The following is a 19,203-nucleotide window of genomic DNA, read 5'->3' as shown; positions in this document are numbered from 1 at the left end:
AGCTAGTTTAAAGAGACCCTGGAGATCATTTGGAGTCTCCTCGTGCCCTTCTTCTGCCCTGGGTGATGCTCCTTCCTCCTGCTCTCAAACTTGGGCTTACAAACACATTGTGTACTTTCCTCCTGATGATCCAAGGGTCTTCTCTCCCCACTTATCAAGCCGTCCTTTCCAGTCTGGCCACAAACCACCAAGCTCCTTCCCCTCTCCACCATGCACTTCCACCTCACCATTTGCTGACAAGGAGGAGCACAGCCTGGTCCCCTCTGGGGCCCTCTGGGCCTGAGCTGGTTCTTCTCATATGCCGTCACAGGTGGAACTGGAGATGGACAAGGCTGGAGATGTGCTGTGGCTGGTTCAGGAGCAATACAAGATCCAGATCCTCCTTTCCTCTCCCAGTCACTCCAAGGCAGGAAGCTGACACTAACATCAGATCAGCCATTGTAGTGTTTCCTGATACAGCAAAGGCTGAGCTCCTGGCCGTGGATGTGAGGACAAGCTACTGAGCCTGGGATGACCCTAGGAAGCAGATAGGATACTGCTTTCTCCACCATTGCTAAATCATGGCTAAGAGCCAGTAGGTGACTGGGTCACTTCACCTTTCTGTTAGGTCTGCTCCTGCCTGTGCTGAGCTGGTGTGCAGCAATCAGCCTCCCTCTGACAGGGCTAGGGGCTTCTGTGCCTCCTCATGGGCACGGAGGACTAGGCAGTGGGGTAAAAACCCCAACAACCCAAACCCTACTACTGGCCCGTAGGGTTGCAGAGCTGGGTTCCCACGATGTGAAGAGGGCAGGCAGAGGAATTAGCACTCAGCCAAGAGGGAGATCTGGGAGAGGAGACTGGGGCTTCATCAGAAAGATTATTTTTTTAATATATGGATGGATGATGTACCTTTGTCAAATAAACAAATACAAGCCCAGAAACAGTGTATCAGAGAATCATAAAATAATTTACGTTGCAAGGGACCTCTGGAAAACAACCTCCTGCTCTCAGCAGATGCAATTACATCAGGTTGCTCAGCTACTTCTGAGTGCCTTCCATCACATCCCTCAAGAATGCAAACCCAGATTGTGGCACAGGAGTTGTCCTGCCCCCTGCTCTGGCTGCAGGGGTGGAGATGACTCCCACAACCTCAGGGGAAGGAACAGGACCCACCTCACGACAGCGTAGCAAAGGTGTGTACCTGCTAGGTGTTGCCTTAGAGTGAGAAAGAGGAAAACCCAAGACTGAGTCGAAGGGTGTCGATGGGAAGAGCAATCTGACCCTGAAACTGAAAGCAGCTGTGAGCCTGTGCAGCTGGAAGCAGAGCAGGGGGGATACGGAGTTTCCCTTGGAAAAGTGGTCTTGAAATAAACAAGCTGCAGAAGCCTTTAATATAATTCACATTCAGGCCCTTCAGTGGAAGGCCTTCTCTACTGTAAACTGAAGAGCAGCAAGGTCCATGGGTGCAGCCTTCTGGGCTTGGAAAGGTCAATGCCCTCTGAAACTAGTAGGGAACAAGTAGGTTGTCTTTCTGTGGAAAGGGCACTATACCTCTATCTCACAAGGAAGTCTGTGTCTGAGGTGAAAAGGAGACAGGGACTTGAATAACAGCTTCACAAGGATGTTTCTACTTTATTTTAAATTGCACATATGAGACTAAGTCTCAGACTAGGAGTCACTGATTCTTCAGTGAGCAGAAAACCCCTTTGAAATCTCAGAGGGGAGCAGTATCCTCTCAGCCAGGCTTGCACAGCCCTGAACACCAGGTCTCATCTTCCTGCTAAAGGAAAGGTTGCAGTGGCATGCTCCAGGAGTCTCTTGAGGACACACAGTTGCTGTCTGCAGGCAGAAGTAACCCCTTCCCTCACCTCAGCAGTTCCTGGACCTGCAGGGACAGGGCTGGTGGCTGAGGTGAGAGGAGGTCCAGGCACAGAGCCCAGAGGGCTGCCTGGGCTCTTCTGAGGAGGGAGGTCACTGCTGCCCGCTGTGCAGGAGGTGCTGGAACAAGGACCCGTCCTTCTCGCTCAGGCGAGCGGGTGAATCCAGCTCTGCCACTCTCCCAGCCTGCATCACCAGCACACGGTCTGAGTCCAAGATGGTGTTCAGCCTGTGGAAACAGCAAATGCCAGGACATACGTTGGTGCATCTGAGGAGAAACTCTAGATACTGCTTCTCTTGCTGTCCAGGGGTGGCCCAAGACATGCCCAACATCAGGATCTGTGGAGCGTCTCCCTGTGCGCTCAGGGACACGCTGCAGTGCAGCTCCCCAGAGAGCCTCTGCACACACTGAAACACAGCACCTCTTAGGAGAGCACAGGGACATCTTCCAGTCTCCTGGCAGGGCACAAGGAGAAGAGAGGGAAATTGTGGAGGAAGGGAGAGCTCAGGGCACACACTGATTCTGGAGTTGCAGAATGATGCCTGCTCCCATAGGAGAGATTACTGAGTCCCTTCTGTTTGTCCCTACATTTCCTCACCTGCCACCTCCTGAGGGCAGCAGAAATGGACTCGTGCATCAGCTGCCATTCCCCAGCAATCTGGATTATTTACTTATGCTGCCACCACCAGTGGATTTGTCGTTGCCAGACGGACCACCACAGCAGCTGCAGCACACCTACGTGCCCAGTTCTGCCCAGGCTGCTAGCAGGGCAGCAACCTCTGGCCCTAGGCAGGGAAGGCAGTTCAGTGCGAAACTACAGCCCTGCAAAGCTTCAAGTCACAGGGAAGACACTGCACAGGATTCAAGCAGTTAAAAAGCATTATGGAGTTCAGGACTCTGGTTGCTCATTCATTCCCAAACGAGTGCCAGGCTGCAGCACTGGAAGAGATCTGGAGGGGTAAGGGACAAGTACTGAGTCACTTCCCATCCTAGATTTCACCCATCCAGTTAATGGTTCACACAGAACTGAATGGCATGGAAGAACCGTGGGTATAAAAGAACCCAAACACCACCTCTCCTTCCTGCTCATCCCTATCTCCCTCCATCCTAGTGGAAGAGGCACTGGAGTCATCTTCAGCCCTGTCTTGCTGCCCTGCCTTCTGCCACTCCTTTCTCTGCTGGTTCTCCTTTCTAATTACTCCTCCATCAGAGGTGGCCTTATCCCACGCAAACCACACACACACCTCAGCCCACAGTGCCCTTACCTTTCTGCTCTATTTACGCATAATATCCCTAGCATAGGAACCACATTCCTTTCACACCCCTCCTGCCTCCCTCCTATCTGACATATTTAACAAGACCCACTCAATTCACTTGCCAGGCCCAGCCCACTCTGCCTGTCATCCATCACTCCCACTTCTGTGCAGCCCCGGCCACCTGCTCATTTGATTTTTATTTTTGTGGTAACCTTGGTGTTTTGAAAACACCCTCCAAACAACTGTGTAACTCTCTTCCAAATTCTCCTCCACCTGGCAAGAGCAGGAACACGGCCTAACGCTCGCTGGTCCCTTCTCAGCATCCACGGTATTCATGTTTTGTCCTCCTCCCTCCACCCGCAGCCCTCCGCTGCCCCTACTCCTACGCTAGATCTCCCAGCCGTGGGGCAAGCACAGCTGCCCCGTCCTGCCTGGGCAGTGTCTAGCTTGCCGGTCCCGGGTTTTGGGACTCCCCAGCGTTGTGTCCGCTGGCCAGGAGCTGGCCGCAGCCCTTGGTGCTGGCTGTCCTGCAGTGCCCTCTACTGAGCCAAGACACCTGCTCCTCCCTGGTCTCCACGCTGCTCCTTTCTGTAGGATAGCTCTCCATTGCTCTTTGCCCTAATTTGGCAGAACCACAAGGTCCTACTCACTCCCCCGGTCCCGGGAGGTGGTGTCCAGGCAGAGCCATCTGCCACACGATGTGGCGTTTTGCCCCTTGCTGCCCCCTGGTTTCTGGGTACAACACTTTCACATCCAGTTGTTTCCAGCACCCATGGGCTAATAAAGCAAAGAAGGCAAGCTGGCATGGTCCTGCCTTTTGCACTTGAAAAGCCTCATCACAGAGACTTCCCTGGTCAGCTCAAGGCCCAGGTGTGCCAGTGCAGCCACCACTCTGTGTGAGCTTCAGGATGAATTTAGGCACAGTGGTGCTGCTTCCTCCATACCTGTGAGCAATTGTCAAAACAGTTTTGTCAGCGAAGCGCTGGCGGATGGTCTGCTGCAGCAGCTGGTCTGTCTTCTGATCCACACTGGCTGTGGCCTCATCGATACACAGCACCTGCCAGGGACACAGAGCACCAAAGCACCATGGAGGAGACCTCAATCCCTGCCTACAGACAGCCCAAGAAGGTAGCACAGGCCATCTGTTCCCATCATACCAGCTCTGGGGTCTCCCCTCACTCTGGTGGAGGCAAGGCACTCACCTTGGCCTGTGTCAGGAGGGCTCTTGCCAGACACACCAGCTGCCTCTGTCCCAGGGACAGGCTCTTTCCACTCTCTCCAAGCTTGCTGTCCAATCCACCTGCAGGAATCAAGCTCAGCAGTCACCCCACCAGGCTCTGCACAGGGCTCCAAGTGGCTCCCTGGGTCTGGGGGTTTCCCAGTGGTACTCAAAATCTCAATCCTGCTCAGGCCCAGGCCTTGGGAACTGGAGCCTTTATGCTTGGACACAAGCACCATCTGGCACAGAGATGCCACACTGCCCTAGAACTAGGGGCTGGCTTATCTCTCAGGCTCTGCTCTAACATCCACTGGGACCTGGTCTCATCAGCAAGATCCTGCCACACAATCACCTGCCAGTCCCTTGCCACTAAATCTCAGGGAATGCCACCGGGCCCCACTGACCTGTTCCCAACTGGGTCCTATTCCTCAGCGCCCTGACTGAGCTGAGGTCTTCTCCTCTCGCCCAGTACCAGGGCTTACCAGCTGCTTCTCACTGGGTTCAGACTCACCCATCTGAGTAACAGCATCCTGCAGGTGGCATTGCTCTAGCACCTTGTGGAGCTCAGCATCTGTCCGTTTTCCCTCAGGGTCCAGGTTCTCTCTGACTGAGCCACTAAACAAAAACGGATCCTGGGGGATGATGGCCAGCCTAGATCTGCAAGCAAATGAGAGCTGAGGGCTCATGGGGTGGGTTCTGCTGAAAAGCAAAGGCCTGTTATTTTTAATTCCTGGGGTGGGGTATCTTGACTTCCTGCATGTCTTAGAGGAATGGAGACATGGGTCACATATTCAGCCTTATTTCCCTAGCACAGATGTTCAGAAACAGCAGAGAAGCTCATAAGAAGCTGACACAATCAGACAAGATGGTGACACGGCAGCAAGTCCTTTCCTCCTCATTCTTCCCTTTGGAATGCAACCATTGAGAGCTCAGCCTACAGGCCCCACCAGCTACCCTCCACTCTGTTCAGCCCTCCATACCTCAGCTCCTCCAAGCCCACCATCTGGCTGTCAACACCATCCAGGAGAATCCGGCCTGATTTCAGCTCCAGCATGCGGAAAAGGGCCAAGAAGAGGGTGGATTTTCCAGATCCTGTGCGGCCCACGATCCCCACCTTCTCTCCAGGGCAAATGGAGAAGCTCACACCATCAAGTGCATTAGGCAAGCCTTCTCGATAGGCCAGGACCACTTCCTGGAACTCCACAAGGCCCTGGCTTGGCCAGTCAGGAGCAACCTAAGAGGAATACCTGGGTGAGACAGGGTATGACCGTGACCTGCTGTTGTCTTCAGCCTCACCTCCCCATCCATCCCTTCGGATGGTTGCTTGGCTCCTGAGCAGACCCAATGAACAGCCCAGCTCCAACTCCAGCCCCCTCCTAGCTTCTTCTCTCACAGCTTGGACCTAGCACCCGTTCTGCTCTCCCACCCGTTCCCATCACTCCAGCCTTCAACAGCTCCTGACAGATTCACAGCCCCCAGGGATGTACTGGTAAAGGATGAGTGATCAAGGCGGTTTATGTGGATGAGGGCCCTCCATCCATTCACTGGAACCCTGTGATCTTCCCAGGAGGCAAGTGCAGGGCAAAAAGTCAGAAGGCAGGCCAGTCCCTGAGAAGAGATTTGAGCTCTTACCTGGACCAGTTTATCCTGGGGCTCTGTGGGGATGTCTGTGGTGTATTCTTCTGTCCGCTCCACACTTACCATCATGGTCTCTGTCATAGTGAAGCTGGAAATAAGGCCTGAGAGCAGGTTTGTGACAGACAGGGCATATGAAAGTGCCAGGCCCACAAGTCCTGCGAAGACAAAAGCATAAGCGAGAACATTACTGGCAGGGAAGGATCTGGCATCTTGGACAAAGGAACAAGGGAGAAACCAGCACTGCAGTCTGGGGTTCCACTCAAAGACGGGGACGCAGAGGAGGAGGGACAGAAGCTGAAGCACTACACTGTGGTTGACTTGTAGAGGAACAGATAGCAGGAACAGATGTGCAGCTCTGAGCTAGGAGAGGAGAAACCCCAAAGCCACAGCCTAGGGGTGGGCATAGAACAATCAGTGGCAGCCTACCTGGATTTCCCAGTTGCTTCTGGTGCTGGACGATGGCAATTCCTGCAATAGCAGTAACCACAGCGACCCCAATCATCTGCAAGCGGATGTCCAGCCACTGCATGGCCGTGTTGCTGGCAAAAAGGCACCGCTGGTTCTGCTCCAGGCGCAGCCGGTTCTCCAGCTCAAACCTGGCAGGTGCACAACAGAGGTTCACCCCACTCAGTCTCCACTCCTGCTGCTCCAGACCAGGGGCGTTCCTGCCACCCTATAACCAGCCCCAGACCAAGAAGGCCCTGGTCTATCAAGCCAAAGCTCTGGCTCTCGGGTGCTTTCTTTCCACTCACCGCTGCGTTGCCCGCATGGCTCTGATGCTGCTCAGTCCCGAGAGGGTCTCTGAGAAGTGAGTGTAAATGGGAGACAGGGTCACACTGTAGAGGCGCTTGAGCTCCCGGGATGTGCGCCGGTAATAGCGCTGGATGGAGAAGTAAAGGGCACCCAGAGGGAGTAAGACCAGACCAATCCAAGGGAGGCCATAGGTGATCATCACCAGCATGCCCAAGAGCCCATATATGTTGGCCAGGAAAATGTTGAGGACAAATGGCAGGCTGTCATCCACACAGTAAAGGTCTGAGGAGAAGCGGGTCAGGATCCGGCCTGCTGGTGTGGTGTCAAAGAAGGTGACTGTGGCCTGGCAACAAGGCAACCAGAAAGAGCCAGTCAGCTGCAGGGAGACCTAGCCACAGAACAGTGCCCAGGAGGGCAGCACCAAGGGGAGCAGATAAGGCCACAAAAGGATGGCCACCACAGCCCCCTTCCTTTCCTCAGCTGGAGATGAAATGCCAGAATCCAAAGTGAGCACCCACTCGCAGCCAAACAACTCATGCTGTTCCCATGGTAAAATGAAGGAGCCCTTCCATGGGGAGTGGCAGACAGCTATGAAGACAGCAGTCACTCGGACCCCATACTGGCCCAACAGTAGCCAATAAAACAATCCTGTAACCCTAGCCTCTAATCCTATTTTCCAATCCTCTAATCCTAACTCTGAGGACCCAAGGAAGCCCAAATCCTAAAGAACGTTAACTGGCACATGCCAGCATCAGCCCTAAATCTTGCTTAATGACTCCTTCCAATCTCATCTGGATCTGAGCTCATGATCCTGCAAAAGACACTGTGATTCAATTTGCCCTCATCTTGGCTGCATACCTAAGCCTAATGAATGGATGCAGGTGGCAGCCATAAAACACTCCTCTGTGGAATGGAATAAGCCTTACAGGACACATTTTGAAACCCAGCTCGTTGTCCTGGCTGTGGTGCAACTCTTTCTGGATATGTCTATGGGAAGACCACCAGCTAATACAAGCAGGTACCCTAATCCACTTCCCAAACCCTACTCCCAGCTACGAGAAGAATGTCAAGACAGAGGGACTCGCAGGAGCCCCAGCCTGCCCTGGCCTTCCTGCCCGTTACCTTTAGAGCCCTCTGGAGCAGCCGGCTGTGAACGACAGTGGCCGCGTGGATAGCGCCGTAAGCGAAGAGGAAGGCCCGGAGAATGGTGAAGAGGGAGTTGGCCCCTGCGAGGCTCCCATAAACCATCACGTAGAAATTCACGTCCAGTGAGCCATTGGAAGGGACTGAGGTGGTGTCCAGAGTCTGAACGGGGGAGCTGGAACACGGGAGGAGGAAGATTATGGATCTGCCAAGGTCTCTATGCCACTAAACTCACAGACTGGGTATGAGAACCCAGAAGCAACCACAAGGAGAAACCAAAAGACTTCCACCTGATACTCCTGTGAGAGAAAGCACCACTTTGGCATGCTGGGACTAAATACTATGCAGCTAGGGGTTTTCCATAAGCCCCAGGCAGAAGCCCTTTGGGCACCTCATCAGTTCAGGGATTTAAATTCTCTTTCTTTGTCAAAGCAGCCAAACAGGTCCCCTGCAGTGAGGTGGCCTGTTTATCCCTGCTTTCAACAAGGATCTTCACAGGAAATGCACTTAAAGACAGAACAGGAGTGTTTCCAGCTTCCTTCAGCATTGCCTCACCAGATTCACTTACACAAGTCCAGCAGTGGAGAAGAGAAGCAGCTCTGGGGAAGGCAGGGAAACCGAGGAGACCATTACAGAGGTATTTGCTGTCTGGGATATGCTGGAGATCCAGTGTGACAGCCACCAATCTGAGACATTTCTGGATGCTACAGAGAAAGACGGACTGCATAAAGAGGGATCCAACCTTCGAATCGGCAAATAGGAAGCAGAAAAACTGGAAGGGAACCTGCTGGACAACTTTTGTTATTGCATCATTGCCCAGTATAGTCTTCTGCCTTCTTTCTCCACTGTTAGCAGTAGAGCAGGAGCAAAGGAACACCCTTGAGCTGCATCAGCGACAGGGCACTACTAGAGGAGCAGACATGCAACTGCAGCAGCGAGAGGCCAGATCCCGTTCCTGCATGTGCTCCCTCCCAGTCGTGCTACTTTAGTCTGGGGAAAAGACAAGGGGTCTTCATGCTGAAGGGAGAGTGGTTAAACGCCTGGCCTCTTTTCTCCTCTGGCCTCGATGCTTCCAGGGATAAAGAGGAGAGGGATGTCTAAAAAGAGATATGTTGCTGGGCCACTGCCTCACCTTGCATCAGGAGCAGAGAGAACAGAATGGATGATGCCAAGCAGCTGCCCACTGCCAGCCAATATGCCTTGTACACCTGAAAAGCCACTGCCCCTTCCTTCTTATCTTCCTCCTTGTGGGTGAGGTGATTGTTTTGGGTTGATTCTTCTGCCTCTGTCTCTATAGCCTCTTCTCGGCCCTGTTCATCAGGGGCTGTGGGAATGGAGGCAAAAGCAAAGGTCAGTGTGACCTGAGTTCCCCATGCAGCTGCTCCTTGCTGTGAGAGAAGTCTAACCTATGAGAAAGACTTTTCTTCCCTCCTTTCTCATCTTTAGAGACAGGTGCACCAATCCTGGCAGACCTTTATCCAAAGCTGGACCACAAGTGGAACAATGGATTCAAATACTGCTCCAGACCAACACCCAAATGATACACGGGCCTCCTCTCCTGCTATGCACGTGCTACCCACAGATGGGCACTGCCACAGCAGAGCAAGGTGGTGGGAGCTCTGTCCTAAGGCCAGCAGCTATCAGGTACAGGTCCTGTCTGGGTGGTCAGCTGAGCTGTGCTGCCCCAGCCACCCTCAAGCCTGCCAGGTACAGACCTTTCTTCTTCTGCCTCCTGTCCATATCCTTGAACTTGGGGAAAGCTTCCACGAGTGGCAGGATATCAGCTGGTGTGCCTGCAAAGAGAGACATGCAAATGCTTCAGAGTCTGTAGGGAACAGATGCCAGCTACTCACTGCCTCTTGCTACAGAATGGCCCACTTTTGTTGTCTCAGAACACTCCCTGTTTTCTCTCACAGCACCTGCACCCTTCCCCACACAACCTGCTATAGCCTTCTGCCTTATCAGCTCCCCACCTCTAGGGCTGTCCTGTTTTACCTGTGCATCTGCACATTCCCTTCCACCCTATCTCTGCCCTCAAGCTCTTTATCATTGGGTTCCCCACTAGTTGATACTATTCCCTTACATCCAACTTTGTTCAAGCCATTCCAAGGCTGGCGCACAGGCACAAATTAATGCCTGAGAAGACAGCCAGTGTACCTGTCTTAACTATCCTGCCGTTGTCTATCAACAACAAGGCATCAGCCTTCTCCAAAAACTCCGTCCTGTGAGTGCAAAGGATCCTGGTCTTGTGTTTGAGAACTCCAAGAATGCATTTCTGCATAAGGTGGTTGGCCACGTCTGCATCAACAGCAGCCAGGGGATCATCAAGGAGATAAAGCTCTTTCTCCTGAGAGGTAAACAAAAGACAAGGACACAGATGCTGGCAAAAAGTGCAAGTGCCTCTGTGTGGCACACCAACAGCACCTTTAGGCCAGCACAATGTGGTTTAAGACATGCTGCCACAGCACACTGTGCAGCTGGGTGCTTCCAGTTTCTTTCCATCTGACTTGGCACCGGGCACAGTCTGCCACAGCATGACTCCTTTGCTATTTACCTGGTAAACAGCTCTGGCAAGTGCTATTCGAGCCTTCTGTCCCCCACTGAGCATCACACCATTTTCACCCACCTCTGTCTGGTCACCTGCTGGAAAAATCTGAAATATTAAAAAAAATCAATTTAGAGTGGACAGGAGACTCCAGGGACCCAAAACCAGAACACTGAGGTCCTTCTCCTGCCTCTGGCAGTAATTCCATAGGGTGACACCTTACCAAAAATTAAACAATGCAACAGTCTATACACCAGCTCTGCAGACAACTGGCAAGCTTGCCATTTATGCAACTAAACCCTCTTACACTCCATAACAGGATGACCACATCTGAATTAGCCATTGAGAGCAACTTCTGATCTGAGATAACGTCAAAATTGCACCTGGGAACTTTCTGGGAGAGCAAGAGCTGTACCTGCACCAAAATCATGCCAGGGCCCATCCAAACAGTTTAGCAGTAAAAGCTACAGGGTTTCAGTAGCTGGAAACAGTTTCTTGTTGATTTGGCAGCACAGGCATAGTCTACTACTTCTCCAATAAATACCTTGCTTTTACAGAGTATTCATAGCTCCTGCCAAAGCAAACAGGGGCTCCTAGAGCTTGGTACTTCAGAAAATCAGACATCAGGTTGTAAACTGGGAGAAGAGGAGCCAAGTTTACCAGATTATACAGGTGTAAGCCTCAGACCTAGAATATGTGTCTTACTGTCAGGAGGACCAGACTCATCCCTTCCAGATCTCAGAGAAGCTCCTTCTGATCCAAAAAAGCATCAGCTGCTGATAGGTTCTGCCTGAAAAACCTGGCAGTGATCAGCTCTACAAGAACATATCCCTTCCCCAGGATCAAGACCTTTTGGCTCAGCAGCAGAAGAAACCATGCAAAACGTGACCAAAGTGACTTCACACCTTAACTTTGGGGCCCAGTATGCTCTGGGATTGGTATTCAGAGTAACACTGTGTGACTGGGACATGGGAAAATCAGTCTATAGCCTGAAGAACATGAACTGCTCGCAGCAAGGCTCAGGCTGGATGCAGAAGCTGGCCAAGGTTCACAGGTTCACAGTTTAGGCACTCACGTTCAGGTCTTCCGAGAGGGCACAGGCCTCCACCACCTCCTTGTACAGCCTGGCATCATATTCCCGCCCAAAAAGGATGTTCTCACGGATGGTGGTAAACTGTATCCAAGGCTCCTGTGTGGCCAGACCGAACCCTTGCTCCAGGTCACAAACATACACTCGTCCACTTTGTCTGCAAGCACACCAGAAGTGGGTGGAGAGTGCAACAAAGAACTGCTGGCAGATCGAAATGTCCTACAAACAGGGATGGCACCGGATAGTCCCGGCCTGCCGCAGCAAGAAGGGACCAGGCAGGGAGAAGTCTTTAGGCTACTTACTTAATGAGCTCTCCAGTGATGGCTGCAAGCAGAGAGCTTTTGCCAGAGCCGACCTTCCCAACAACCCCCAGGAGCATTCCCTGCAAAGGGAAATGAAAAGGAGCAACCTGATGCACTAATACAGGGGGGCTTGTCCATATCTCCTGAGCCATATGTAGCCTGTGAGAAAGCTGATTGCTGTCTTAACTAGGACTGTCAGCAGAGCTGGGCACAGCTGTTCAGTAAACCAGACTTCTGGGATGGCAGGACACAAGCCTGCAAAAAGTGTTAACTCTGGAGTGCAGCTGTTTTCCCTGCCCAGTCCTCTCCTGCAGCAGCAGCAGAAAGCAGAGGGAGCTGGTTCATCTCTTGTCTGTAAGCCATGCCTGGATCTCCTCCAGCACCCTTTCGCTCTGAGAGGTGTGGTGTGTGTCCTGTGCTTCTTGACCAAGGAAAGATTTTGATGCATGGTTCCTAAGACCAGGAAAACTTGAAAACACACCACTCCTGCTCCATTTTTTGGCTTCTCTAGTGCCAGTCTTCTCTGTTACCTCCTGTGTCCTTGCTCACCTTTCTCACTGACAGGTTCTCAATGTACAGTTGCAGAGTGCCTGTGGATAACTGCTGCCTGGTGCTTTCCTCCTCAGATGGTACCCATGAGAAGGTTGAACATTGCATTTCCACGGCAGTGGCAGTATCTGAAGGGCTATCTGCAAGAGAAAAGCAACACGGCATTGCTACTATGAGGAGGTCAGAAAACAAAAGGCACCTGCCATTACAAATACTATCAGCTTCGTTCCCAAATGGATGAGACCACAGACAGGACCCCACCATGATGCCCTTGACCCAACCACACATAGAGATTCTTGCCTACTGACTTGTACTTAAACTTATACCTCTCTTCCTCCAAGCCTCCTGTCTCCAGCTCCAACCAGACATACATGATGACCTGCTGACTGTCAGAGACACACTATAAGGATAACCTGGTTTTATTACTGTTTAAGGGAAAAGAACGACAGGGAGCTGGCAAAAGGCAAGGAATGAGAGAATAGGAATGGAGACGGCTCAGGAGAGGGGCACAGGGGCACCCACTTGAGCCTTTCTGCCAGACAAAGCCAAGGTTGTTTATGGCTTCAGTGTCAGAAGAACTCTGGCTAGAGGAGGGAGCGGCTTCTTCTAAAGGAACACTAACAACAGGGCTCCACGTGGACAAGCAATGGCCTACAGTTGGTGAAGAGGAATGTTAAGAGTCTTGTCCCCCTTCCTCCTGAGCCACTTTGTGAAGTCGGCACCAGCCACTGCATTTTTGTTTAGTTACAAAATGTAGGTGGCTGGGACAATTTGGTACCTTCTGATCTTGCCTAATGGGGCAGCAAGCTTAAACAATTCAACACCTGCATAGCCTGTGTACAAGTTCAGTGAGTTGGAACTAGGAGTCAATCCCTAACTTCAACTGCAATTCCTGAATACCTTGGAAAGGTGTCGACAAATAAGACCACAGGCCCCTAATTTTAGGCCAAGTTTGCCTGACAAGATTAACAACCACGGAAGAAAAATACTGAACAAAGTCAATCTTCTTGTGATGCTATGAATACTGATCTCAAGTGAGGCCTGTTGGAGCTCCCTGGGATCACAGTGACTGTGATTTGGCATCTCTGCCTGAGCTGGGACACCCCTCAGGTCTGACTCTGACCATCTGCTTGCAACAGGCAGATGAAGGGGATGGCCATCTGTCCATAAAGATCTGCTTGCAATAAGCCCCTGATGAGAGATGAGAGCATTCACTGTCTCTAGGACTCAATCCTAAAGATCCCTGGATGCCCAAGTTTACTCTAATCTGCAGAAAAGGAAACATCTTAATCATAAGTTAACCTCTGTATCTGTATATAGCTGTGTGCCTGCGTGTGATTTGCCTTTTGATTAGCGAGCTTTGTTAAATCTTCCCTAAATCGCTGCACTGGTTACAATTGGTTATTGACTGACTGAAGCATTGCTACCTCATAGCTTCCTGCAGTAGCGCTGTTGCACTTTAAATTGCTTCCATCTCAGAATTATACATGTTACATCATGTTACATTAAAGCACCGCACTGAAGTCCCTACACCTAAATCTTCTTAGTCATAAACCACTGACCAAGTCTGGTGCTTGGGGTTGACTTAACTGCATTCTCTGAAGGAGTCTGGAGAGCAAGGGGGCCCATTCTGAGCCTTATGATGGAATAGGAGAGCAGTCTTTACCCCTTTCACTCCTCTATATTCTTAGACATAAAGCACTGACTAAGTCTGGGACAAGAGGTGGATCTAACCTCATACTCTGAAGGAGTCTGGAGAGCAACCGGGTCCATTCTGAACCTCATGACTCAATAGGAGGATCTCCTTTACCCCTTTCACTCCCAGTCTCTTCCAAACTCTTAGTCATGAACCGTTGACCAGGTCTAAGATTGGATCTTCACTCTGCCTCTGACAATGAATGTCTTGAATCGTGGGGTGACAGGCAGCTGCCCTCCAGAACTGCCCCTGGGCTTCACACCTCGGTTCTCTGCTCTGAATGCCCAGAGTGCCAAGAGTAGCAGCATCCTTTGCCATTACCTGGGGCATAATAAGCTTCCAGGTCCTGGTCCATGAGATCAAGGAAACGCTGGATTCGATCCAGGGAAACTTTGGCTTCCAATGTTCCATTCAACACCCACGGGAAGTTATTGAGGGGAAGAATAAGCAACCCGACAAGAGCCAATGCTGTGAACACCTGCATGGGTAAGGAAACAGTCATGAGTTGGAGGCAGTACCTCCCTTGCATCTTGTATCCTTCAAACAGCTCTGCCAATGACAGCCTGAAGAGCTGTGGGGAGACACAGGCTGGGTTCATTTCCCAGAGAAGACTCCTCAGGTCTGCAGCCGCGCTGTAGATTGTCCTCTGCATGAGACAAGGTTGGAGGTCTCGCCACTACCTACTCACCTTTGTGGCAGTGAGCTGGTGACCCAACAGAACGTAGGTGATGAAGATGACAATGGAGATAACAACAGGCATTGCTGCCCACAGATATACACACAGAGCATCCAAGTACTTGATGGCTCGTAACTTCTGCAGCTCTTTGGCCCGGCAGGCGTTTATCCTGGTGCTGAAGTGCTTCTCCCAGGTGTAAAACTTGATGACACGAATGCCACGTAGGAACTCTGTCATTAGCTGCAGGCAAAGAGGAAAAGCAGATAGAGCAACCTGTGCCTGCCTCACACACCAAATGCTGGTTAAGATCTGGGCTGGGGCTGGGTTTGCAGTCACCTCCTCCTAAGGCCCATGCTAGAGATACCAGCAACCGTTTATTGCTAACAAAGACATAAACTTAAGTGGCAGCTACTGGGAACTTTGCTCTTACTCATTCCACCTGCTTCCGCAGCCACCTCGGGCTCAGGAAAAGCCAACGCACTACACTCCCTCCCAACTGAAGGCTCTGCAACACGGGTGAAGGGATGTGAGGAATTACTAGCTCCAGCCTGGATGCCATTGACTTACTTTGGCCTGACAGAACCTTGAGATAATAACACGTGGCTGTCAGGCCCAGTGCTGCCATGACACAGCCAGTCAGTACCCAGTGCCTGGCTGGCTGACACCCAGCAGCTCGGGTGTCCCTTCAGCATGACATCCCCTCGTGCCTGCTCTTGGGTTGGCAAGTGCAGAGCAAGCTGGGATGTGCTTGTACACTCAACAAACCAGTATTCCAATAGATGGAGAAAGTTCAGCATACCCCATACGACGAGATTCACCTTCTGTTGGGAAAATAAGTATTTTTAAAACTTCTCTCAGTTCTGACGTGGAGCTGACGTAGGTCTCAGGCTCCCAAAGCATGATGGAAATGGTGAGTGAAAGTGATGTCCCCTCACATTAAAGATACAAGGTGGGAATCCAATGTTTGACATGTGGCAAGGAGAGAGACAGCACTGAAAATATGCAAAAAGCAGTGGAAAAGATGACTGAGGGTGCCAAGCTTCGGGCAATATAAAACCATTATATCTGTGATCACTGCCTCTGTTCAGACTGCAATGCCACCAAAAGCTGATGGCATTACTGGAGCGATAGGATGGAAGCATCTCTAAAGGAAGCAAGCAGGAGTCCTACCTTCACTACTACACACAGAAAAGAAAACTGCAAGGGAACCTGAATTAGCCCAGGGGACAAAACAAGCATTACAGGTTCACCATCTTGTGGGTGATGAAACTGCATCACCCAGAAACACTTTTGAACCATGTGTGTGCATGTGAGTGTGTGCGCGTGCATGCGCTCCCTCGAGCACTTCTCCCAACAGCTGTGATTCAATCACTCTGCTTTGGATCATGACAAGTGGCCAAAAAGACAATGTCCTAGTGACAAAAAATAGCCATAAACTCAGAGAGCCACCAGCTGCCCCTCACCTTGACCCGTACGTCCTTGTGTTTCAGCATCTCCCGGTTGTTCATCATGATGCAGTTAGCTACAACCTTGTTGATGGGCACAAGCAGCAGCGCCATGGCCAAGCCTCCCAGAAAGGCTACCCCCACTTGCTGGTAGAGGAGGTAGAGGGTAATGGCAAACTGGAAAGGCAGACTCCACACCTCGTGGAAGCTGGGGCAGAAGTTGACCAACCTACTGGTGTCGGTGCTCATGAAGTTGACGATTTCCCCCAGGGTGAAGCGGGCGAGGCCGGTGCTGCCAACGCGCAGGGCCTTGCGGTAGATGGCGGAGATGACGGCGGCCCGCACCATCAGCATCACCTTCTCCACTTGGTATCTGAACTGGTTCCGCAGCAGAGCGCCCAGGAAGGAGCCGGCAAAGAGCCCCAGGGCATAGAGCACCCCATGGCTCAGGGGCTCCTGCCGTGACTCCATGAAGTTCACCAGCATGTTCAGAAGAAGAGGACCAGAGAAATCCAGCAGGCTGCCAGCCAGCTTGAGAAGTCCGAGGGAGTAGAAGCGAAGCCCAAACGCGGCGTGAAGGACTGAGAAGAGCCTCGCGGACCCCTGGGTTCTGCGCGAGCTCGCCAGGGCACCGCTGCCCCCGTCGCCTCCAGCAACCATCGGGCTAGTAAGAGACACTGTTTCTTCCTCTACTTGCTGCAGAGCTGCCTTCTTCTGCCAACAGGAGTAGAACCGATCACAGATCCTGGCAGCCTGGAGCTGGCGAGGAAGCACATAGACATCCTGCGGCTGGTTCAGCTTCCACTGATAGCCACGTTCCATAAGAGGGTTCATCCAAACGTAAAAGAAGTGTGAGAGCCAGCTCTCACCATCTTCTGCCACTCTCTGCTGAGCAGGCACGGGGATGTCTGGCTCTGAGATGAGCTGGTCTTGTTGCCAGGAGCGATTGATGGAGAGGAATTCTTGCCTGCCAGCACTGGGGAAGAGGTAGCTGATCACATAGACAAGCAGAGAGGCCAGCTGCAGACAGAGAATGGCAAACCTGGAGGCAGCAGCAGGGCGGGCAAGGGACCAAGCTGTCCCGCTTTGGCAGTACCACAGCAGTGTGATGATGAAGGAAGGTAGGGGTAAGAGAGGAAGGACAGCCAGGGCCACGGGGCCCTTGGTAGAGCCGTGAATAGACCTGAAGAGCATGAGGAGAGCGAGGCCGTGCGTGAGCCACGTCAGGGTGGCAGTGCCATTTGCCAGCACTTCCAGGTACACAGGGCCCAGCTCTTGATAGCCCAGCCAGTATGAAGGAGGCTGCGATTCTGCATCCCCAAGCTGGCCTGCAAGGCACCCTGGAGCCAGATCTAGAAAGAGCAGAGAAAAAAATGTAGTCAAAATTCCATCACCTCTCAGACAGTACTCTCATTTTTTCCTCCCTTCTTCCCTCCTTTATCAGCTCACTCTTATTTAACCTTCTGGATTCATCTCCCTAGATTTGTAACTTCTTCAGAGTGTAGGCATTGCTATGCTACATCAGGTCAGTATAACCCAGTATCTGACCAATACCAGAGATTCAGATGTGACCAAAGAAGAGCATTTCTCTACGGAAATTTGTTTGCAAGCTGTGACATTTTGTGGTTGAATCTTGACTCCAATTCTTGATGATCGAAAAGAAAAAAATGCCTATTTAACCTATTTAACACAAATTTTGGTGAATCAAATTCTCTGTGTCACACCTTTGATCCTTCATTTCTCTTGTCTTTGTGATATTTTGTCCAGAAATATTATCACTGTTGGTTTCAGTGATGCTGTATATATAAAGTCCATAATGTACTCCCCACAAAATATTTCATTATCACTCATTCATTCCATTATCATCTATGGCCTTTGACTATCACTGAATATTACCACGCTTACAAATTACATAAAAGTGTAAACATAAAACCAATTTTTGTTTTTTTCTGGCCCACTTATTACCTTATGTATTTATCTTCCATGCTACCTTGGGTTTATATCCCCTCCCAGAAGACTCTCAGTTTTCCCAATCCCCATTTACTGAACTTCTTTTGAATTATTTTCTGCAATTTTATGCTCACTACCCTCCTTACTCTTTCTAGATTCCTTTCTGCAATGAAGGTACCAGAGCTGTACACCCTACCCTGAATTAGGATAGATGTTGACAAATATAATAGCAATATGATACTGTGCCCCTCTCTAATTACAGACTCGGCACATTATAGGGAGATCTAATTTCCAGCCATTCCACCTCACCTCCGGTCCTGCATAATAATCAAGAGCTAGACAGGTTAGTTGTCATACCTTGGAGTGCCAAGGAAGCAGGCACTGACTGCTGCAAGGATCACATGAGGAATCACGTTTAATGCCAGCTGATTAAAGCAATGGCCAACGCTGCCATGAACCCACACAGGGAGTGGATCTTCTGGGCTGGTCCCACACAGACCAGCCAGGATGTTCTCCATCCTTTGCTGGGAATCAAACACGAAAGACAAGAGCTCCTAAGGTAGAAAATAAAAAACCAGCATGAAGTACGACATGAAAATAGTACAGCCCCAGGTCTGAGGAGGACTGTGATAAGAAATGTACATAGGCTAGAAGCAACTTCCTGGGTCATGAAGTCCAGGGCCTGCTACTGCGCACTTGTGATCCTATCATCTACTTTACAAAATGATCAAGCACCAGCTTAAAATAAATTATGTTGTTCATCCCTTTAAGTCACGCTGGGACCTCAACCCTCTGGGAATCTGAAACTTTGCACTTATTTCCAGGCTGATTTTCCCCCATGGCTAGTTTTGAAAATAACATCAGGAAGCATTTGGTGCTATTCAACCACTCTGAAAAATATTTCGAGCTGCTTAATCATCTATCAGTTATATTTTCATCTCCAAAACCATTCCCACGGGGGTGCACCTTAAGGCAGAGTGTAATATTAAGCACCCTCCCGGTCGCAGGGGAGGATGCTGGCGCCCATCCAGAAAGGTTGGCAGTGCCTCCACGCCACACAGGGCAGGGCAGGGCAGGGCAGCG

The 19,203-nt window shown here is 51.0% G+C and overlaps 1 protein-coding gene across 1 annotated transcript; it reads right to left on the bottom strand.

The window, feature by feature from the left end:
• Window positions 1-1,733: 1,733 nt before the first annotated feature.
• On the bottom strand, window positions 1,734-18,638 carry ABCC10 (ATP-binding cassette, sub-family C (CFTR/MRP), member 10). The gene is given in 22 exon segments (XM_008946654.1): window positions 1,734-2,086; window positions 4,059-4,171; window positions 4,317-4,414; window positions 4,845-4,990; window positions 5,314-5,567; window positions 5,966-6,126; window positions 6,398-6,567; window positions 6,724-7,067; window positions 7,847-8,042; window positions 8,436-8,571; window positions 9,000-9,191; window positions 9,583-9,660; window positions 10,025-10,214; window positions 10,422-10,520; window positions 11,488-11,659; window positions 11,805-11,884; window positions 12,354-12,493; window positions 14,371-14,527; window positions 14,738-14,965; window positions 16,189-17,449; window positions 17,451-17,522; window positions 18,478-18,638. Coding segments are annotated over 22 exon segments (4,584 nt in total). The 3' UTR covers window positions 1,734-1,950.
• Window positions 18,639-19,203: the final 565 nt, after the last annotated feature.

This window comes from Merops nubicus, unplaced genomic scaffold (genome assembly GCF_000691845.1).
Source record: "Merops nubicus isolate BGI_N331 unplaced genomic scaffold, ASM69184v1 scaffold43918, whole genome shotgun sequence".
Taxonomy (NCBI): domain Eukaryota; kingdom Metazoa; phylum Chordata; class Aves; order Coraciiformes; family Meropidae; genus Merops; species Merops nubicus.
The sequence above is the reverse complement of the archived record's forward strand: the minus strand, read 5'-3'. Positions and strand labels throughout refer to the sequence as shown.